The sequence below is a fragment of the Anomaloglossus baeobatrachus genome, chromosome 6 (genome assembly GCF_048569485.1).
Source record: "Anomaloglossus baeobatrachus isolate aAnoBae1 chromosome 6, aAnoBae1.hap1, whole genome shotgun sequence".
NCBI lineage: Eukaryota > Metazoa > Chordata > Amphibia > Anura > Aromobatidae > Anomaloglossus > Anomaloglossus baeobatrachus.
In genome coordinates this window covers 510,366,993-510,390,888 of record NC_134358.1, presented here as the reverse complement: position 1 = coordinate 510,390,888, position 23,896 = coordinate 510,366,993, and the positions used below count along the sequence as shown (strand labels likewise).

At 46.5% G+C, this 23,896-nt stretch overlaps 1 protein-coding gene across 3 annotated transcripts in view; it reads right to left on the bottom strand.

Moving 5' to 3' along the window:
- The window catches only part of WDR37 (WD repeat domain 37), a 223,964-nt gene that overhangs the window by 73,431 nt on the left and 126,637 nt on the right, over positions 1-23,896 (bottom strand). For all 3 annotated transcript variants that reach the window (XM_075316757.1, XM_075316759.1, XM_075316758.1), the window contains 3 exons: positions 11,773-11,908; positions 9,851-9,922; positions 9,077-9,121 (listed from right to left, as the gene is read on the bottom strand). In XM_075316757.1, coding sequence (XP_075172872.1) covers positions 9,077-9,121; positions 9,851-9,922; positions 11,773-11,908 — 253 coding nt within the window. The remainder of the gene's footprint in view (positions 1-9,076; positions 9,122-9,850; positions 9,923-11,772; positions 11,909-23,896) is intronic.

The window sequence follows — 23,896 nt, the reverse complement described above, 5'->3', positions numbered from 1 at the left end:
TGTCACACTGCTCAGTACAAGCTGCAGCTTTTGGCCAGCCTAGATGAGCAAAACTGAGTCCAATTGGACTAAGCAGGTCTCTCACTCTTTACCTCGCCTCATATAATGCTCATCTTAAAGGGAACCAAACATCAGCACTTTCCTATATAAGCTGCAGCCAGTGCAGTACTGGTACTATCAGGCACATTGTGGACATACCATTAGTGGGCAGCTCGGGTGTTTAGGCTGTGAAATCCAACTTTATAAAGTTTGAAAATTCATGCACTTTTTGATTGACGTGTGCATCTCTGCTGCTAATGTCCGGGCGGGTTATGCACGTGTATCCCCGCCCGCCGCCTGTTCCTCCCTCTCACTGGCCGTATGTAAATTTCTAATCTTCAGTTACACGGCGTCGGATTTAGCGCCTGCGCATAGCGCTCATCTCCTGCGCCGTGTTTCTGATTCTGAAGCCCACAGTATTATGGGGAATGAGAGGGCGGCGCATGCGCCCTCGCTTCTTCAGATCTGTTGTGACCGCGGGAGCACACGCGGTCACAACAGGACTGGAAAACAGCTGATCTTTAACGATTAGCTGCAGCAGACTATATCGTAGCAGACATCTGCTGCAGCTAATCAGGGTAAGATCAGCTGTGCTCCAGTCCTGTTGTGACCGCGCGCGCTCCCGCAGTCACAACAGATCTGAAGAAGCGAGGGCGAATGCGCCGCCCTCTCATGCACCATAATACTGTTGGCTTCAGAAACATGGCGCCGGAGATGAGCGCTATGCGCAGGTGCTAACTCCGACGCCGTGTAACTGAAGATTAGAAATTTACATACGGCCAGAGGGAGGGAGGAACAGGCAGCGGGGGGGCGGGGAACACGTGCATAACCCGCCCGGACATTAGCAGCAGAGGTGCACACGTCAATCAAAAAGTGCATGAATTTTCAAACTTTATAAAGTTGAATTTCACAGCCTAAATACCCGAGCTGCCCGCTAATGGTATGTACACAACGTGCCTGATAGTGCAGTACTGCACTGGCTGCACCTTATATAGGAAAATGCTGATGTTTGGTTCCCTTTAAATAGCAGGAATATACAGCTAGTCTGCTATGAATTTTCAAAGTAAGCACAGCAGCCTCATCAAGTATAAAAAAAAAAAAATCTATAGAATTATGTACAGTTGGCATAGTGAGATCTGGTGGCACATCCACTTTAAACATTTTGGGTTTTTTTATTTTAATATGTCCAAAATTTGGTGCAGGTGAAAAGGGGTCATTGTGATAAAAAAAAAACAAAAAAAAAAAAAACACACCATGGCTTCTTCTCTTCATCAAGCTGTGTCAGTCCTGTCTATACCAGGTCTGATATTGCAGCTTAGTACCACTATTTTATAGCGCTTGGCTGTAATATTAAAAATATAGACAACACTCATCAACAGGAGTGGCGGTATCTCAGTATATCAATGTAATGTACTAAATGGCAAATGGCGGCTCAGTGGTTGGCATTGGAGTCTACAGTGCTGGGGTCCTGGGATCAAATCCCTCCAAGGACATCTGCAAGGAGTTGGTATGTTCTCCCCAAGTTTCCTCCCACACTCAAGAGACATATTGGTACAGATTGTGAGCCCCAATGAGGACAGTGATGTTCTGTGCAATATGATGGTGCTATCCCATATTTGACTGGCACTGGATAAAAGCAGCCCCGTTTTTTCAATTTCATAGAAAATTAAGTTAAAAGATGGCTTTTTGGGAATTTCTTCAAGTGATCATTTTATAAAGAGGTTATCTAGTATTTATTTTTTATTATGTGCCTAAAAACTAAACAGGCAGGTAGTTGGCAAGAGATGAAATTACGTGCCTGGTACCTCCGGCGCTGGCTCAGGTCGGTCACACCCACTCCTGCCAGGGATTCAGCTCCTTCATATCATCAGTACAGCTCTTTTCCCTCTGCTCTGTCAATGGGATATGACTGCTGGCTCCCCGCAGATAAGCAACAGGGAGTCGACCATCAAGCAAAATGACATCGGCAGTCACGCCCCATCAACAAGAGAAGAGGGAAAAGAAATCGCTGCTCTACCAACCCGACATCAGTGGTAGCCGCTGATTCCCCAACAGGTGAGGCCAGTGACCACTCTGTGCCGACAGAGATGAGTGCCGGGCACAACAGGCAGGTATGGTAGGTTAGCAACGCCCAGAGCTGTAAGAGAAAAACAAGCAATAATAGCTAAGCAGAGTATGTGCACGCAACATATTTTCAGGTAGATTTGGACCGGAATTTGTATAAAATGACCATAAAGCGCTCCATGAAAGGAACATTGTGCACAGCAATGTAAAAATGACATTGCTGTGCACATGTTCTGACTTGGGGCATTTTTTTAACCACTTCAAGCTTCAGAAACTCATCCTCATTCTCAGGGCGGCTACTACATAGAAGCCGCCCGCTCTCCATACCCAAAGTATAAAGCAAAGGCTGGAGGCATGGTGGGCCACTGCAAGAATGACCACAAAGCCACCTCGGAAAAATGACCACTGGCATATTCCTTAAGCAGATTTGTCTGAGAAAACTTAGCTGTTGTGCAGAGATCTAAATAATGCCGGGTGCACATACCCCTAAGGGTTTGCTCCAAACATACTACATAATCACCTAACCACAGCATAGAGGATCGCAGGGAATGTGACTCCTGGGACGCTCCGCAAACCTAAAAGAAGGGAATTTTGTTTACTTACCGTAAATTCCTTTTCTTCTAGCTCCAATTGGGAGACCCAGACAGTGGGTGTATAGCTACTGCCTCTGGAGGCCGCACAAAGAACTACACTTAAAAGTGTAAGGCCCCTCCCCTTCTGGCTATACACCCTCCCGTAGGAGTACGGATTCCTCAGTTTTAGTACCAAAGCAAGAAGGAGGAAAGCCAATAACAGTTTCAAAAACAAATTCAATCCGATAACAAGATCGGAGAACTTAAGAAACAACATGAACAACATGTGCACCCGAAAAACGAAACCCTAAGAACAAATAGGGCGGGTGCTGGGTCTCCCAATTGGAGCTAGAAGAAAAGGAATTTACGGTAAGTAAACAAAATTCCCTTCTTTTTCGCTCCTAATTGGGAGACCCAGACAGTGGGACGTCCAAAAGCAGTCCCTGGGTGGGTAAAAAGATACCACATGAACGGGCTGTCAGACAGCCTCTTCCTACAGGTGGGCCACCGCCGCCTGAAGGACCTGTCTACCTAGGCTGGCATCTGCCGAAGCGTAGGTATGCACTTGATAGTGTTTGGTAAACGTGTGCAGACTCGACCAGGTAGCCGCCTGGCACACTTGCTGAGCCGTAGCCTGATGCCGCAATGCCCAGGACGCACCCACGGCTCTGGTAGAATGGGCCTTCAGTCCAGATGGAATCGGAAGCCCAGCAGAACGGTATGTGTGAAGAATTGGTTCCTTGATCCACCGCGCCAGGGTGGATTTGGAAGCTTGCGATCCCTTATGCTGACCAGCGACTAGGACAAAGAGCGCATCAGAACGGCGTAGAGACGCCGTGCGAGAAATGTAAATCCTGAGTGCTCTCACCAGGTCCAACAGATATAAACCCTTTTCAAATTGGTGAACTGGATGCGGACACAAAGATGGCAAAGTGATATCCTGATTGAGATGAAAGGAAGAAACCACCTTGGGAGAAAACTCTGGAATTGGACGCAGTACTACCTTGTCTTGGTGAAACACAAGGAAGGGAGATTTGCAAGATAACGCCGCTAGCTCGGACACTCTTCGAAGAGACGTGACCGCCACAAGAAAAACTACCTTTTGTGAAAGCCGAGAAAGGGGAACCTCTTTCAAAGGCTCGAAAGGCGGCTTCTGGAGAGCAATGAGAACCTTGTTCAGATCCCAGGGTTCCAATGGCCGTCTGTAAGGAGGAACGATATGACAAACTCCTTGGAGAAACGTGCGTACTTTAGAAAGCCGTGCCAAGCGCTTCTGAAAGAATACGGATAGCGCGGAGACTTGACCCTTAAGCGAGCTAAGCGACAAACCTTTTTCCAACCCAGACTGCAGGAAGGAAAGAAAAATTGGCAATGCAAATGGCCAGGGAGAAAACCCTTGAGCCAAGCACCACGCTAAGAATATCTTCCACGTCCTGTGATAGATCTTAGCTGAGGATGGTTTTCTAGCCTGTCTCATTGTGGCAACAACTTCATGAGATAAACCTGAGGCCGCTAGGATCCAGGACTCAATGGCCACACAGTCAGGTTCAGGGCCGCAGAATTCAGATGGAAAAACGGCCCTTGAGACAGCAAGTCTGGTCGGTCTGGTAGTGCCCACGGTTGGCCCACCGTGAGATGCCACAGATCCGGGTACCACGACCTTCTTGGCCAATCTGGAGCGACGAGTATGGCTCGATGGCAGTCGGACTTGATTTTCCGGAGAACTCTGGGTAACAATGCTAGAGGTGGGAACACATAGGGGAGTCGGAATTGCGACCAATCCTGAACCAAGGCGTCTGCCGCCAGCGCTCGGTGATCGTGAGACCGTGCCATGAAAACTGGGACCTTGTTGTTGTGCCGTGACGCCATCAGATCGACGTCCGGCGTCCCCCAGCGGCAACAGATCTGCTGAAACACGTCCGGGTGAAGGGACCATTCTCCTGCGTCCATGCCCTGGCGACTGAGAAAGTCTGCTTCCCAGTTTTCCACGCCTGGGATGTGAACTGCGGATATGGTGGACGCTCTGCTTTCCACCCACGTCAAAATCCGCTGGACTTCTTGAAAAGCTTGGCGACTGCGTGTTCCCCCTTGGTGGTTGATGTACGCCACCGCCGTGGAATTGTCCGACTGAATCCGAATCTGCTTGCCTTCCAGCCATTGTTGGAAGGCTCGCAGGGCAAGATAGATTGCTCTGATTTCCAGAACATTGATCTGCAGGGTGGACTCTTCCTGAGTCCACGTCCCCTGAGCCCTGTGGTGGAGAAACACCGCTCCCCACCCTGATAGGCTCGCATCCGTCGTGACCACTGCCCAGGACGGGGGAAGGAACGACTTTCCCTGTGACAATGAGGTGGGGAGAAGCCACCAACGCAGAGAGTCCTTGGCCGTCTGAGAGAGGGAGACAGTCCTGTCGAGGGACGTCGATTTCCCATCCCATTGGCGTAGAATGTCCCATTGTAGAGGGCGCAGATGAAACTGCGCGAACGGGACTGCCTCCATTGCTGCTACCATCTTTCCTAGGAAATGCATGAGGCGCCTCAGTGAGTGCGACTGGCTCTGAAGGAGAGATTGCACTCCAGTCCGTAGCGAGCACTGCTTGTCCAGTGGAAGCCTCACTATCGCTGAGAGAGTATGAAACTCCATGCCAAGATAAGTCAGAGATTGGGTCGGGGTTAGATGAGACTTTGGAAAGTTGATAATCCACCCGAAACTCTGGAGAGTGTCTAGTGCCACCTTCAGACTGTGTTGGCATGCCTCTTGAGAGGGTGCCTTTATAAGCAGGTCGTCTAGATACGGGATGACCGAGTGACCCTGCGAGTGCAGAACAGCTACTACTGCTGCCATGACTTTGGTGAAGACCCGGGGGGCTGTTGCCAGACCGAAAGGTAACGCTACGAACTGCAGGTGTTCGTCGTGTATGACGAAGCGTAGGAAACGCTGATGCTCTGGTGCAATCGGCACGTGGAGATACGCATCTTTGATATCTATTGATGCTAGAAAATCTCCTTGAGACATTGAGGCTATGACGGAGCGTAGGGATTCCATCCGGAACCTCCTGACTTTTACGTGTCTGTTGAGCAACTTTAGATCCAGGACGGGTCGATACGATCCGTCCTTTTTTGGGACCACAAACAGATTGGAGTAAAAACCGTGACCTTGTTCCTGAAGAGGGACGGAGGTCACCACTCCTTCCGCCTTTAGAGCGGCCACCGCCTGCAACAGAGCATCGGCTCGGTCTGGTGGTGGAGAAGTTCTGAAGAAACGAGTTGGCGGACGAGAACTGAACTCTATCCTGTACCCGTGAGACAGAATATCCCTCACCCAACGGTCTTTGACGCGTGACAGCCAAATGTCGCCAAAGTGGGAAAGCCTCCCACCGACCGCGGGTGTGGGAATCGGAGACCGCAAGTCAGGAGGACGCCGTCTTGGCAACGGTTCCTCCGGCTGTCCTTTTTGGGCGTGACTGAGACCTCCAAGAATCTGAGCGTCTCTGGTCTTTTTGAGTCTTTTTTGACGAGGCGAATTGGGACCTGCCCGGTCCTCGAAAGGACCGATAACCAGACTGACCCTTCCTCTGTTGGGGTTTGTTTTGTCTGTGTTGCGGTAAGGATGAGTCCTTACCCTTGGAGTGTTTGATGATTTCATCCAAACGCTCTCCATACAATCGGTCACGAGAAAAAGGCAAATTGGTTAAGCACTTCTTGGAATGAGAATCTGCTTTCCAATGTCTCAACCACAGGGCCCTACGCAAAACAACGGAGTTGGCTGACGCCACTGCCGTGCGGCTTGTAGCGTCAAGAACAGCATTAATCGCGTACGACGCGAATGCCGCCATTTGCGAGGTCAATGGTGCTACCTGCGGGGCAAATGCACGTGTGACTGAGTCGACTCGCGCAAGCCCGGCTGAGATAGCTTGGAGTGCCCATACGGCCGCAAAAAAAGGCGCTAATGACGCTCCAATCGCTTCATAGATGGATTTCAGCCAGAGCTCCATCTGCCTGTCAGTGGCATCTTTAAGTGCCGCTCCATCTTCAACTGCAACCAAGGATCTAGCTGCAAGCCTGGAAATTGGAGGATCCACTTTTGGACACTGGGTCCAACCCTTGACCACCTCAGGGGGAAAAGGGTAGCGTGTATCTTTAAGCCGTTTAGGAAAACGCCTTTCAGGATAAGCGTGGGGTTTCTGGATTGCGTCTCTAAAGTCAGCGTGGTCCAGAAAAGTGCTTAATGTACGCTTAGGGTATCTGAAATGGATTCTCTCGTGCTGCGAAGCTGACTCCTCTACAAGAGGAGCTGGTGGGGAAATATTTAACATCTTATTGATGTTAAATATAAGATCATTAACTATGGCGTCACCATCTGGTGTATCTAGATTGAGAGCGGTCCCAGGATCAGAATCCTGATCAGTTACGTCCGCCTCATCACCCATAGATTCATCTCGCTGGGATCCTGACCATTGAGATGAATGTGAAGGCCCGTCATAGCGAGCCCGCTTAGGCTGCCCGGGGCCATCGTCCGAGTCAGAGTCTTCACCCTGAGGTGTATATGCCCGTCCCGGAGCTTGGAGGTAATTCAGCTGAGGGGGACCAGGGGGCAATGATTGCACAGTGTCCGTGGCCTGAAGTACAGGCCTAGCTCGCAATGTGTCAAGAATTTGTGACATAGTGAGAGACATTCTGTCAGCAAAAGCTGCAAACTCAGTTCCTGTCACCTGGACAGCATTCACAGGTGGTACACCCTGGGTCACGTCCAGCGGAGGTCCCGGCTGTGCAAGTGCCACAGGGGCCGAGCACTGCACACAATGGGGGTCCGTGGAGCCTGCCGGTAGAAAAGTCCCACATGCGGTGCAGGAAGCATATAATGTCTGTGCCTTGGCACCCTTGCGTTTTACGGACGACATGCTGCTGGCTCTCTGCAATGTGAGAGAGTCTATAGCCAAAGGGCGACCAGCGCTATGTAATACCAAGTATTTGTAGAAACAAAATACCAAGAATACTACTGGCACAAGAGGGGGTGAGCCCTGAGGGCTGCTTACCGCCCGCTGAATAGCGGGTAAGAGGCGCAGAATTCCTTGTCTGGGTCTCCCCGGCTCCCCTCTGCAGCTCAGCGTGTCAGCAGGAATGGCTGCCGGCGTCTGTGGAGAGGGGCGGTCCGTGGGAGTTCCCAAACAAAAGTGCGGGAAACAGTGTCCCCTCTGTGCCTACTGTGAGGGCTGGAGTATGTAAAAACGACTCCAGCCCTCAGCGCTGATGCACTGACCAGCGTCCCGCCCCTCTCCTGACTGGCAGGTCTGGGGGCGGGAACGAACGGAAGCAGGCCGCAAAAGCCGGGGACTCGAGTTATCAGCGCGGCCGCCGTAAAAGCGCGGGCCGCGCTGAAGTCCCCGGCGCACCACAAGTGCCAGCCGCGCCGCAGTCCCAGCGGCCGGCGCGACCGATTCCCAGAAATGTGCCTGCTTCAGCGAAGCTGAATGAGGCCATGGCACAAGCGCCGTAGCGTTGATGTCCCCCGGCGCACTACAACACCCAGCATGCTGCGGTGTGAGCGCCAAATGCACGGGGACACAGAGTACCTTGAGGAAGCAGGGCCATGTCCCTGATGTACTCCGCTCCATCCAGCATCTTCTCCAGGGGCTGTAGATGGAGCACGGTCTCAGTGCCTGGAGACCAGTAAATCCCACTTCACCCAGAGCCCTGTAAAAAGGGATGGGGAAGGAATCAGCATGTGGGCTCCTGCCGCCGTACCCGCAATGGGTACCTCAACCTTACAAACACCTCCGACATACAGTGGGGTGAGAAGGGAGCATGCTGGGAGCCCTGTATGGGCCCTCTTTTCTTCCATCCGACATAGTCAGCAGCTGCTGCTGACTAAAAACAATGGAGCTATGCGTGCGTGTCTGACCTCCTGCGCACAAAGCTAAAACTGAGGAATCCGTACTCCTACGGGAGGGTGTATAGCCAGAAGGGGAGGGGCCTTACACTTTTAAGTGTAGTTCTTTGTGCGGCCTCCAGAGGCAGTAGCTATACACCCACTGTCTGGGTCTCCCAATTAGGAGCGAAAAAAAAATGGGGCTCTATAACCCAGGGAACATGTGCACCTCGATTACACACAAGGTGAGGCTTAGCAGATGACGGATCCTCAGTTTTATAGGCTCGTTCTCTGACTTATAGGATTTCCAGGGATCCGGAAAAAGGGGCTCTAAATCCACACCTCTGCTCCACTCAGGTCGAGGGTCTGCAGCAGTTCCCCTGTTCTATAGCTCGCTGTCCAGCCATTACTGACTTCTGAGACCACCCAGTGATCAGTAAGTTATTCTCCAGGGGTATAACTAATAATTTTGGGAATAACCCTTTAAAGGACAAATGTGTAGTAGTTAGTAACGTTATATAACGGGTACTTGCCTGTTAAAGCAATCTGATCTGTAGGATGAAATTTTATAGAGTTAACTGCAAGAAAAAAAAAGGAAATAATTCTGTAGGTTACTATAATAAATGTATGGAAAATCTTATCACAAATTATTAATAAGCATTGCCACAATGAGCGTTTTATCACAGCCACGTGAGCAGCAAAAGAATGCCTGGCATTAGGAACTGCTGCCCATCGTGTCTCAATAATACACGTCAGATGCTGCAGAACCTCACTGTGAAGAACTATAGTGATCCGTGTAATGTGACCAATAACGAACAAGAAATGCTCACTTCTTAAAAATGGGGTTATTCAGAATCTTTAAGGGGTTTTCCAGGATTTTTATATAGATTGCTAAGCCATAAGTGACTGGAAGGGGGGGGGGGGGTCTCGGCACTACGGATGATCAGCGGTGTCGGCGGAAGCGCTGCACAACTCTTTCAAATACATAGTGTCCGCAGCCGAATACTACACATCCACCTTGTATGGATCTAAATAGGGAATGTGCAGTACCCGGCAACTATACAAGTGATGGAACAGCTGATCGGCGGGGGTGCTGGGTGTCGCCTCCCCACCGATCAGACATTGATGATCTATACTTTGGATAGGCCGTCCATGTAAAAGACCCAGACAATCCCTTTAAGTGCGTATTAGGAATAGCATTGAGATGGCATTATAATTATTAGGGAGGGATTTTTTGCATTCTTATATTTTCGAGCATAATGCAGCCTCGGCTCACTTCTGAGTTTGCATGTATAATTCAGGCATACCTGATCCCGCATGGCCGACATACTTGGTAAGGCATTTCCCAGTCTCTATGCTCCATAATAATGCAGTGTGATCTATAAAACACAATATTAACAGTTAGCAATTCTTATTATATTAAAAAAAATTATATATATATATATATATATATATATATATATATATATATATATATATATATATATATATATATTTATTTCACCCCACTTTGTAAATTCCAAATCTGCCAGTGCCCGGCCGGTCTCTACTTCCTGATGCAGTACTGACATCTGGTATAGACATGTGACCAGCTACAGCCAATGACTGGCTGAGGGGGCTTAGCAGTCATTTCCTGAGTGTTGCGCTGGACCAGGAAGTAGAAACCGTCAAAGGTCTAGAGAACTGTCAGAGCTGGAGTGGCGCGATTGATGAGGTCAGTATCCTTTCACTTTTTGTTTGTTGATGCCATGCTGACCATTTAAAAAAATAAAATGATGCTTTGAGGAACCCATTTAATCCTTTTACAACACGATTATTTTTTTCGTTGCTGTGGATTCATTTTTTTCTCCCGTTTCTCAAAAGGGGCGTAACTTTTTTTTATTTTAAGTTTTCCGCATAGCAGTGCGAGGGCTTGTTTGGTTGTTTTTTTGTAGAATGAAATGTAGTTGAATGAAAGCAATAAGGGAGGGGATAACAACTACTGTATTTGTGGAGAAACGGAGAGAAAGTCGCACTTCTATCATTGACTTTTGTTTTTACAGAGTTCATTGTGTGATAGTGAATTGCCAATATGTTATTTTTTTATTGTTTAACGCACTGTTACAATTTTTTTAGTTTAATAGCTTGGTATAGCGGTGTTCATAAGTCCAATTTTCATTTAGTTTGATTATTTTTTTATTAATTTTTTTTTTTTTTTTAAACTGGGAAAAAAGGATTGATTTAAATTTTTTTTTAATTATTATATTTTTTAATCTTTAAAACTAAAAGTCATTTGATCGTTTATACTATACACTGCTATTCTATATTTACATTAATGGCGATGATGGGAGCCCCCGACCGCGATGGTAGCCCATTGGCACCAAGTGATCACATTGTGAGATCAGGTGTAAAGATGGAAACTGGTGCACAAGTGCAGCGGTAAGAGCGCTTTCACACTACGTTCCTCTCTCCATTTAGTGGTCCCATTAGGGATTCTGTCGGAACCCCCCTGCAAAAAGGGCTTCATACGCATGATCCAAAGGGGCCACGAACTATAATGGTGCAAACCAAGTCACTGTGTGCTCTGTCGTGCACCATTTTTGGAGGTATACGGTACTGGAGACGGACACCCAGTAGCAGTCTACTACATCTGTGTGTCCATCTCCAGTAGGCATATTCTCCAGAGAATGGTGCGCGACAGAGCACATGGTGACTCCGTCTGCAACATTATAGCCAGAGGCGCCGTCAGCGCATAAGTCCGAATCCTGTTTTGCTGGGGGTTCAGATGGTTTCCCCGACAAGACCACTGAATGGGGAGAGGAACGCAGTGTGAAGGTACCCTAAAATTTTTAGCTCTGGTTACTGCTGTAACAGGCAAAGGCCTGCCTTATACCAGCCTGTGCCCCCTACAAACAGGCACCCAGACCTTGATATACTACGCCAGCGTCCACAAAGATTAGAAGTGAATAAACTAGACTTCAGGGGTAAAGAACAAAAATATCCACCAATTAAGTAGATAGCACATAATTTGAAAAACACCAATTTTTCCGTTTGTCATAAAGACTGCCACACCTGTTTATTGGTGGTGTTTGGTAATGCAGTTCAGCTCCACAGAAGTGGAAAAAGTAAACTGCAATACCAGACACACGCTATAAAGAGGAGAGGCGCCAGTTTTTGACGGATACCAGCCCTGGTTTAATTTTTTTACACAGACCTATACACCCTTGTGCAGACAGGTCACTGGGATTACCTGCAGATGCCGTCCCCAGCACCACCGGCTGCGTCCGTGTAACGCTGACATCCCACAGGCCGTCCCGGTGGCCAACGTACTCTTTGACTAACTGGCAAATTGCGCGCGAGGTTGTGGTCTTGAAGCTGGAGACGATCTAAAACAGATGAAAATGCACAATTTTACCTCCCCTGAGAGAAAAATGTCTGAAACATGACCAAAAAGCGTCTGTCAGTCAGTCAGCCAGTGTGGGAACACAGCCGTTACCTCAGGCCATAGGATACTACACAGTCAGCATTATACTGTAGCCGGAGTGTGAGCGAGTAATCTGTATCTTTAGATGCAAGGTCTTCTGGACAGCAGTGTTATAACTATTCTTGGGCCTTGCTCAGACTAATCTATTTACAGAAAGTACAACAAAGATATACAAGAACGGCCCAAAAAAAAAAAAAAAAAAAAAAAGCGAATGTGTTCATCCTACAAAGTTTGGAATAAACAGGAATCTGACTGCTTCACTATGAAATTGTGGGGATCTACAGAGCAAACACACTCACACACAAAATACAGTATTCTGCTACATTATTAATACTCCAAATATCGGCCAATATATTATAATGCAGCATGCAAGGTAAAGAAGCCTTTCAGTAATATTTATCTGCACATAAATGAAGGGATACATGGACTCCGCTGTATACACATCACATAGGAGACACTGAAACTGCTGCATATACATCACACAGAATACGCCGAGACCGCTATATAGATTACATAGGATATATTGAGGCTGCTGTCTATACATCACATAAAATACAATAAGACTGCTGTATACATTACATAGGGATACACAGACTGCTGCCTACATCACACTGGAATGCACAGACCGCTATCTGCATCACGTTGGGATAGACAGACTACTGTATACATCACATGATATACAGACTGCAGGATTCACACATATAATATACCCTAGACGAAGGCTTATTGCCGAAAAGAGCTTTGTGGTGGAAGCTGTCCCAGCAGGAAAGGGAGTGTTATGAGTTTGTGATTACAATACTTACCTTACACTATCTACTGTCATGTTACCATTTCTCTTGTTACCTTTGTAGTATATATTAATAATAGTGCCCTTATCCTTTTTGGATATATACACTCTACATTATATGACCTCTTCTGCTGGTTTGGCTGCCAATTTTCACTGCTTTTTCGATCTGCCTGTATTTACATTTAAAAAAAATTGACAAACTAATTCTAATTTCTTTGGGCTCATAACCTTTTACTTTCTTATGTTAGTGTATACATCACATTGTATACAGCAATATGTGTATCCCTATCACACAGGAGACACTGGCTGCTGTATACATCACATAAGGATACACAGATTGCTGTATACATCACATAGGAGACACTGGCTGCTGTATACATCACATAGGAGACACTGGTTGCTGTATACATCACATAGGAGACACTGACTGCTGTATACATGACATAGGGATACACAAATTGCTGTATACATCACATAGAATATGCAGATTTTGCTGCATACAATAGGAGACAAAAACTCTGTGACTGATCCATCTTTGGCTGCTACTTAGCATCAAAAGCAGAATGAAGAGTCTCTGCAACCATGGGAAATGTAGTCCGCATTGTCGTTAACATATAAAGGGAGAAGGAGAAATAAAACCATTATTTTCTGATAACAGCCTATGGTGTACTATAGATAAATATGCTGGAGTGCTTCTTTAAGTTGAAGTTACAATGTAGCTTCCTTTGTGTACACCAGGAAAGCTCCCAAAAAAAAACATCAAATGCGTCCATAGGCCTCCGTTCACCTAACTGAGGCCCACTGTGTCATTTTGGCAGTAGTTGAGGTGGTAAGCAGTGTGAATAGAACACTAAGTCTATGTGCGCACGTTGCGTACTGTCCCTGCAGAAATTTCTGTAGCGATTTGAACAGCACACGTGCGCTTCAAATAGCTGCAGAAAGAGTCTGTAATGAAAAAAAAAAAAAAGCAGATTCCATGCGCTCTGAGTGCAGCTCCTCCCATAGACAGAGCGGGGGCTGCATGCAGAGCGCAGGAAAGTAGTGACATGCCACTTAGAACGCGCGCTTCGGGCAGCAGCCGAAGCGCTGCGCTCTAATACGCCACGTGCGCACGTCTCCTGCATAATCTTCATAGATTATGCTGGGGACGAAGGACGCATGCAGTTACGCTGCGGTGCAGATCGCAGCTTAACTGCATGTAAATACGCAACGTGCGCACATAGCTTAATAGTTGTAACAATCCCTAGGACACCTATATTGCCTCCATGGCCTGCACAGTACAGGCTAAACTGTCAGAACTGGATGCATACCATTCACAAATAATTTTGAAACAAAATGATCTTTTGTTGGGCCAAATTTTTAAGATGCACAGTGAAGGGCTTATATAGCAAAAGAAAAATAATGGTCTGACTTATTTATTATTTTCTTAGGAAAGAGCATTACCCTTGCACATGATTTGGGAGCAAGTAAATGGGGTTAAAATGCATGCCAATGGACATGAATATTGTTGATCGAGTTCTGGGCATAAATGCAGAAGCTTTGTTTTTCTGATCTCAAATTTTAAGGAACAATCCAAGAACACTAATATAGTGTTTTATGCCTTTTGCACTAGGAGAGAAGAACAAGACTTTTTCTACAAGCACTACCCAAGGCACGACATGGCATCAGTCTTCTTGGAGCGTCCCTTTAAGCCCCGAATGTTCCTGCACAAGCTATGCCTCTAAAGTTTCATTTTGTTTCCTACTTCTAAGCCTGGCAGACTAGTTGAATGTCACAGTGTATATATTTCCATATTGACAGATTGAACAATGCCCCAGTTCTTTATTATTTTCAAGTCTTTGAGATGTCAAGTAAAAAAAACCCTTTAAGCTGCAGTTCTCCATACATTACCATATATTATACCCTTCTTAGAACTTTCACTGAATTAATTTACAGGTGTTATAAAGCATTTGGGATTTTACATTGTTTAGAAACTTTCCTCATTCTCGGTGACCCAAAATAAAACTACCGACAGGCAAAGAGACCACCGAATAGCCATGGAAGGCAGAAAAATAAACATGTGCAAGGATGGACGTGGCCAAATTATACTGTCAACATGATGGCGTCAGATCATCTCAAGAACAGGATCATCTCAAGAACAGGTCATGTAGGTTGTTCCCTGGCGCAGTGGTTCGTACCTAATAAAAGTGGTCCAAGAAAAGACATACCATGACTCAGCTCCAGAATGGAGAGTGAAGGCTCCGATCCTACAGAAGATGTGTGTATGGGCCTGTGCAACCACAAGCCAATTCTAATATCCACATTGACCCCGCTGCACTGTTGAAAGCAGCTAAATTGCTTGGGTAAGCATCAGAATTGGACCAGGTACCTGGCTGGTTGAATTATGGCTGAGCGCATAGGCATCACTTACCTGGGAAAGTAATGGCCAAGGTGGCAGTGTGATGTTCTGGAGTGAAGCCTAGGTTCCCAGTATTCAAATGGATGATCTTCTGAGAAACACCACTTACCTAAACAAAGTGCAACCTTACAGGCCAAGTGTATTCCTCCTATATGGCAACGGTATTTCCTAATGGCAATGCCTTTTTCAGGAGATTTGTCATGCAGGATGCAAGGACACCCGGGGAGCGGCGTAACACAAAGGGAAAACTAAGGAAGAAGTACAACGCAGGACACGGCGATAAAGAGGGAAATGGGGTCACCTCCTAACACCTCACCTGAGTCAGATCTCTGCATTCCCTAATGTCCCGAGACACATCCTTTCCCCTGCGCACCATCACGTGCCTAGGCCCTCAGCTCACCCGGACTAGTGTGAAGGCAAGGGAGACACTAGTCTCACTACCGCAATAAAACAACACAAGGATGTTAAGACAAACGGGTGGGGAAAGACACAAATAATACATTCCTAGGCTTCTCCAGCGAAAACATCACAGTTGCAGCTGAAACTAACACCTCAGCGATTAACAGCTACAAGTCAATCTCAGCAGGATAGAAAGTAAACCTTAACCCCTTCAGCACCGAATGGAACTAAATATTCTCCTGTAGCGCCCCACGGGGCCTGAAGGGCTACTCGTCACTGGGCCAGTGGTATTTTGGGGTTGCTGTGACTGACCTGACCCGGCTCCATGGCCCCATCGGCTACATGAAAAGATGGTGCAAGGAGGATTGGGGTTTTGCTTTGCAGCGCCACCCGTGGTGCATGGCCAGGGATTAATAAAATGCTGAGGCAGCGGTTGCGGGTCCAGGTCTTTTACTCACAGGTGTTAGGATGCTGCCCTCAGGGTACCGGTCACCGCCGTGCTGGGCCCCAACCGATCCCAGATGAATCAGAGGTCACCACCGGTGTTGTGGAGTGTGTGAGACCTTCCACCTTGTAGTGCGGATCCCCGTGGCGTGAAGCTACTTGGGGAGCCCAGTGTCCTTGGCTTTAGTTACCACTCCGTTCGCAGGCAGCGCGAAACAATTATGGGCCCGACCGTGGTCTTGACTCCTGTCTCTATATGCTGCTGTGCCACGGGATCTCTGTGGTGGTGGGCAATGGGACATGAAATCCCCCTTACCTGCAGATTCTGATAGTCCAACGTGGAGTATGTTCTACCCTAGGGCTCTGCACCCTGACTGTGCCGGTCCCGAAGGGACTGTTGGGGCTCACCCTCCAGCTACCGTGTTGCTCCTCTGTCTCACCAGCTCCACGCGGTCGTCTCCTGTTTTTCCAAGTCTACCCGGTCCTTTCCAGTCTGCCCGGTCCTAACTGAGGGAGCTCTGAAGCATGCCCCTCCACCACCGTGGTCCTACGAGGCCATGATGTCCTGGCACTCTCCTCTCCTTGCCCGGGATAGCTCTGAAGCACCCAACCCGGGTGGTTTTTCTGAAGGGAGCTGTGAAGCACACCCCTCAGCGACCTGGCTTCTCCTGCATTTGAGACTGATCTGAAGTTTTTTCCTGTGTGTTCTGTAACTTCCCCAGTTAGCCCCCACCTTCCTGATGACTCACCCTACCTGGGAAAAACCCATTGCTATGGTGACACTTTGTGTAACTGGTGGCTGGCTGTGTTGTGTAAGCCATGAGCACAGGATGTTGTGTAAGCTATGAACACCAGTGGTTAACCTCTTCTTACCTGGGATAAGTACTGCACCTTAAGGCAAATGCAATATCCTGTGGCGACTGAAGCCTCAGGGGCGCTCCACTCCCTGAAAGTAAGTTCTGTCGCTTATCCATGTTATGTAAATAAAAGCTTGGAACCGGACTTTAAATTCATCCATTGGTTTTAGAAATTACTCTTGAAAGCTGAAACCCTCCCAAATTTGATTTAGGTTATGAAAATAAAGTTGCTGCAAAGCTGAAATATTGATCATTTAATGAACACAAAGATTTTGGCAAGACCTACCCAAGGTCTCAGCAGGTTATTACACCTTACCACACTGCAAAGTGAGGAACATGATACAGAGTTCAAGAGTACTTATAGCAGCACTCGGAACATATTCAATGCTTTATGAAAGTAAAAATAATTGGATACCACTAAGGCAAACAAAATAAAGACAATTTGGAACCATCACAACATTCACCAAGTGTGGGAGAGTCTGCGGTGTCCACAATGTGAATCCGATAGGATCTTTATGGACATCTTAGACTTTCCCGCACTTGGCGAATATTCTGAAGATTCCAAACTGTCTTTATTGCATTTGAAGATGTGATATAAAGAATTGATTTGCTCAAAACATAAGCACTGAAGATATTCTGTGGGCTGCTTATGTTTACCGGCTAGGAGGGAGCCAGACAGCATATGGTTACATGGGAGGTGTGCAATTATAGAGGAGTCTTCTTTTAATAATTGGCGTCTAAATTCCCCTGACCTCAATCTGATTCAGCATCTCTGGGATGTGCTGGAAACAAGTCTGATCCATGGAGGTCCCAACCTCTCACAACTTACAGGACTTGAATCATCTTGGCACTACAAGACTTTCTCATGTCTTATGGAGTCCATACCTCGATGGATCAGAGCCGTTTTTTTAGGACATAAGAGAACCTTTAACATTATTAGGCAGGAGGTTTTCATGTTCTGCTGATCGGTGATGTCCACCTGCTATATGTCCTACAATTTCTTACACCTTCTTTTAAAACCTCTCATGGCATAAAACAAATTTGCGGCATATATTTCCGGTACTATAGATTGCTTTGTAGAAATTACTGAAGATTGTCTCCTACACGTGACCTTATTGCAGCGATTTACAACTTCCAAGTTATAACGAGAAATAGTAGGTCATCCACATGAGTTATTTTGTAGGGTCCCACTAGTTCTATGTAGGCCAGTGAATTCATAATGAGCCTTGTGGTGTTTGTTCAGACATTTTGTATACATTTAAAAGAAAAAAAAGTTATCGTATGCTCAACGTAGTACTGTATTTGGAAGGCAATGTAGCTGTGACGCCCCTGGACTAGTCCAGGGTGTCACAGGGAACGGCACTATTCTCTATCCTTGGTGCAGGGCCCACCCTCCTTGGTTCCGGGATCCGCAACAGTGATTCTGTACCAACAGCACAAATCCTAGTCACCCAAACACTACACTTGTCAGGCACACCAGGGGCGTGGTTCCAGCTGGGAAAGGAACCGCTCACCTATGAGTCAGACAGGCTGGTGGGAGGAGTCACTTAGACAGTTGGTAGTAACTGAAAAAGAGAGAGGACCTGGGGATTGAGAGCTCCCTGAGGAGAGTCTGGCTGGGTCGCAGACAGTGGCCTGTGCCTGAGGAGACGGAAACCCAGTCGCGGGAAACTGGAGGACAGGGCTGGACGGGGCAAGAGGACCGTCAGCCATCGGATCCACAGTAACCAGTCTGGGGGCCGAGCACACAGCGGGGGACAGGCCCCTAAGTCGGGAGGTAGCTTCACACAACCCGGCAATTAACCTGCAGCGGGAAGTAGCTTCACGTGCTATCTGCAACGGCTCAGAGATTAGCGGTGTCAGCACAACGGAGGGATAGGACTTCCCACACAGCAGTCACAAAATCCCACGTGCCAGCTGCTAAGAGCAGGTCCCCAGTAAAAAGAGGGACGGGACCCGAAGGTTTCAAGCCAACAGGGCCAGGGACACACACAGTATACAGTGTATGGAGGAAGGCTCCAGTCCACCACAGAATCACTGAAAGGGACCACCGGACGTGCTGTCACCGAATGCAGCAGTACCAAGAGACTTTGTTTACCTCAGAGTCTGTGTCCACTGAATGCGTCATCACCCCTGAGTGAGTACCCTGGCTCCCCAGCGCCTTGGTGGCCCTATATCAATATAGACTGTTCCTACCTATTCCCTACCCTGAGTCCTGGGGCCCCTACCTGCGGAGGGAATCACCACCAGGCTCCCCAATACCATCAGCCCCGGCACTCCCATAAGGCAGCGGCGGTATTCCTTATTACTGCACACCGCAGGTGGCGTCACAAATATTCTCCCCTGTAAATAACCCTTTTTTTTCATCGAAGTGTCTGCCGAGCAGTCCGACTGCTGCTAGGGCGTCACATAGCCTTATGCTTTTTTTACACGTGTGTAATAGTTGACATTTTTTGCACACAGTGGAGTAGACCACCAGCTTTAAAACTTTTGGCTTATGCATGCCAGTTTCAAGAATGTTCGCCAAAATAGGCAAAGCTAGGGCAAGATATGGCATGGTTACGCAGGTCCACCAATTTAATTGAAAGGAGCAGCATTTCTTCTTACACCAGAAAAGATACTCCAGTCCCTGATTGGAATAACATTTTCTGGTGAGGCACTGATAAGATGCGCCAGATTCAATTCATTTGGTGCATATTATTCTTGCATGCTTATTAAGAATGCTGTAAAAAAATGCCAGTCGGAATGATTTGGGGCAAAAATGTGTGTGCTGTTCTTGGAAGAAAAGGACAGCACGACGCAAGTCTAGATCCAGGCTTGTAGCTGCCTTATAAAAAGGTGACTATCAACTCATGTGGATCACAAATTAGAAGACAGTGTCAGAAATCTTTGTTAAAATGGCAAAAACGGAAGCTGCACTCCAGGAATAAACAGCTTTGGAATTCCAAATCGTTTTTTAGGAAAACATACCGGTACTTGTTTCTGTGCTTGACCGGCGCCTTTAATAAACAAATACTTGGCTTTTATATTTTAAGAAATGCGCTGGTCCAGCGATGAAATGTGTTGGTATCCATAAAAAAACTATTTGGAATCTCGCAGTGCGGCCCGCCTACACATGACAATTTCTATTTTTGCCATTTTACATCTAGAAGAACCATTTCCTCCAGCCACAACGCAGCAACAGCGGCTGGAGGAACTTTTTTATAGTGTTCTCCCGCCACACAACACATTCAGGTGATCACGACTATCGGTTACACTTTTCTGTTACCAGCTGATATTGCCCTGTTTTGTGTGATCTTCTGTCCCTCTCTAGAGCTTCACTTCTTTAGTAAAATGACACCCATTTTGTTGGCCCTATGACCAGGTGTGACCCTACAGTGTTCTTGGCCTCGATTTATCCATCGGAAGGGAATTACATCAGCAGAGACCGTGTGTGTGTGTGTGTGTGTGTGTGTGTGTGTGTGTGTGTGTGTGTGTGATTATATATATATCTCTATCTGTCTATATATATTACAAAGATATATAATCTAATATATATATTAAATATCTATCTTTATATATCTCTATATATATATATATATATATATATATCTCTACGGAGTGACCTTCAGCATGACAGCAGGGGCAAAGTCTGAATTATAGGTTGTAGAGAAGATGACATTTGTAGCGGGCAGATGTCTGTCTCTGGAGGGAGAACTTGACCGCAGAATGTCCCTTTAGTTCAACTACTTTGGGTCATGAAACTATTTATAGGCCTACAAGGATATCAGGATGTCCTCCACCCTCACATGTTTTTTTTTTACTGATACATTCAGCCCTAATGAATAGGATTAATTCGCTCTCTAGTTTCCAATGTGTAAATCACAGCTTTTGACCTATATCATGCTTTTTAATTCATATAAATAGACAGAAATTAGATTGGTTTTGTTTGTGGTTTCCAGACAGCAGTGCACTGTAGGAAATCACGAGCGTCATCCAGCTTAAAGGGAACCTGTCAGCAGATTTGGGGCCTATAAGCTGCAGCCACCACCAGTGGGCTCTTATATACAACATTCTAACATGCTGTATAGAAGTGTGTCCACCCATATCCTGTCCACCGCTATTAACTTGAGAACGGCGGCAGCTATAGGCATAGAAGTGGTGTCTAGGTATAGTAAAGTAGCCATGCGCTACGCAATGAAAACATCTATAGCGCCACCTGGTGGAAAACAACGGAGTTAGCATTTTTATCTCAAAAACGGAACGAGATAGAGGAAAAAAAAAGTGAATTACAAAGTTGTAGGGCCTCATCAATTCAATACGAACCGACACCTTGTATACAGAAATGCTATGATTAGAACATGTAAAACTCACAAGGCTGCGGACGTGAAGCGATACCTCATGGAGACCTTCCTACAAGTCATTGGGTATGGTGGCTGCGTGGAGTGGCCTCCATGCTCACCTGACCTGACCCCATTGGACTTCTTTCTGAGAGGTCACATCAAACAGCAGGTGTATGTGACCCCTCCACCAACATTGCAGGACCTACGATGACGTATCACAGATGCTTGTGCAAACGTGTCAGCTACCATATTGCACAACGTGCAGCAAGATACAGTATGCTGTCCAGAGTCCAGATGTGCATTACAGCAGACGGGGGCCACTTTGAGCATCAAAGTTAAATGAGTGCCATATGCGTGACCAGCATTCAATGGGGGTGGGGGTTTTGGAAGGGGGGGGGGGGGGGGGAGGGTCATGGGTTTCAGATCTTCGCATTTCTGTATGCAAGGTGTCGATTCGTATTGAATTGATGATACCCTACAATTTTTTTAATTCACTTTTCTAAAATAAATAAAAAAATATATAAAATAATAATAATAAAAATGCTAACTCCATTGTTTTTCACCAGGTGGCGCTATAGGTGGTTTCATTGCGTAGTGCATGGCTACTTTACTATACCTAGACACCACTTCTATGCCTATAGCTGGATAAGTCTATGTGCCCACGGGAGCTTGTTTGTGCGGATTTTGCCGCGGAAAACCTGTGGATTTTTCTGGATTTTCCAGATAAATCCGCAGGTTTTAGCATGTACAGACACTCCCCGTGTTATCCTATGGGACATGAGGAGTGCTGTGTCCACGCTGCGGAAAGTGCAGCTGCCGAACATGCTGCGAATGTAGGCATCCGCATGTAAAATTGCATGTCAATTATTCATGCGGAATTACCTGCGGATGTCCCGGCCCTCCGCTATGGAGATAAGAGGCCGGGACGTCCGCAGGTAAGCTGCATGAATGCCCGCATGTTTCCCGCAGATATTCCGCTGTAATTAGCAGCTAAAAATATCTGCAGACGCCGGCGGGCAGCTGCGGGAAACATGCGCGCGTACCTGCAGATACATCCGCAGGTACGAGCGCCCGTGGGCACATAGCCTAAGAGCCCAGGCCGCTGTGTAGAACGTAAAAATCACTTTATAATACTTACCTAAATGGTCGCTGCAGTGGAGTTGGGTCATAAGGGCGTAAAAAAAAAAAAACAAAAAAAAACCTACAACTGACCATCTAATGTGTAAAAGTATGGTGGGCCTTGATTATCCCTCAACAGTTGTCCAGGGAGGGTGAGAGAAGAAAAGAAAAAAAAAAAAAAAAGGATTGGGCAATACAAATTTCAACATGCCCAATCCTTTGATGAATGGGGGGGCCTACATTTCCTTTGGAATCAAAGCTTTTACGCAAAAAAACCCCCAAAAAACCTGGACTGAAAAGAGTGGTAAATTTGTTTTACCATTTTGTTTTCCCCCGGTAAAAATGTTAACGCTAATTTCGCCCAGATCCAACACAGTGGGCGTAGTTGTGGCGGGGCATGGTAACCCTAGCTCATCAAGTTAATAACGAGCTGTGACACTGATTACAGAGGCGCATGGCACTTTGCGCAATGCCCGATTCATTTTGAGGTGTAGCTCTTGATGAATCAGGCGCCTCGCACTCCACCCCGCACCCTCATCAAGACCAACATGAAGAATACTGTCTTGATGAATCAGGGCCAAAGTGTCTTGCAGAGGTCAATGAGATCACTTTAGATGGCTGGCTGCTATGTGAAGGGTATAACTGGCTTAACTGAATAGGTCAATTGCTAAAATGACAAACTAAAGTTTGGCTAACACGGTACAAAGATATATTTTACTTAAACTAAAGTCGAAGACCTAAAAAAATAAAAAATAAATAAATATATATAATAATCTGCAGAGATTAGGTGGAAGACACTGCAGAAAAGAACACGTTCAATCCACAATCCAGAGCAAAGTGGTTAAATAATCAGATTGGGGTTAATGCACACGTCATTCATGCACAGCATTCCCACAGTTAGTAAGTGAAGCACAATATAAAAGGAGTTATAACAAATAAGCCAATACCTTCAATTGTAGGACGGGCTCAAGTAAACTGGATGCATTGGCGATCATACCTCTCAACTGCACATTTATCTATCATCTGCCCCAATCTAAAGATGGTTGCAAGGTTTCAGCAAATCTTGGGCCCTAGGTCATCACCTTACAAAACTTCCTATGCACCAAGATGCCTAGAATGTGACCTCCTACCGATACTTCCATTAGTCTGAAATGGTGCAGAACCTTTTTTTTTTTTAACGTTAAAAGGAACCAATCTCCAGGATTTTCGTATAGAACATAAAGCCAGTGCTATACTGGCACTATCAGGCGGATTGTACACATACCTGTAGTGGGCAGCTCAGATGTTTAATTTTCAAATCCCAGAAAGTAAAGTTTATAAAATGAGCAGCTTCTTGAGTGACAGTTGCAAAGGAGCAGATAATATATTCATCGTTATCCCCTCCCTCTGTTAGAATTAGCATAAGTATTATACAAACGATTCACTTTGTCTAGCAGGACCTGTGCGAGGTCATACCCATGTGACCAGAAGGGGCCAACAAAAGCTGGATACCAGGTCACATGGGTATGGTCCTGCAACAAAGTGAATCGCTTGTATAATACTTATTCTAACACAGGAGGGGATA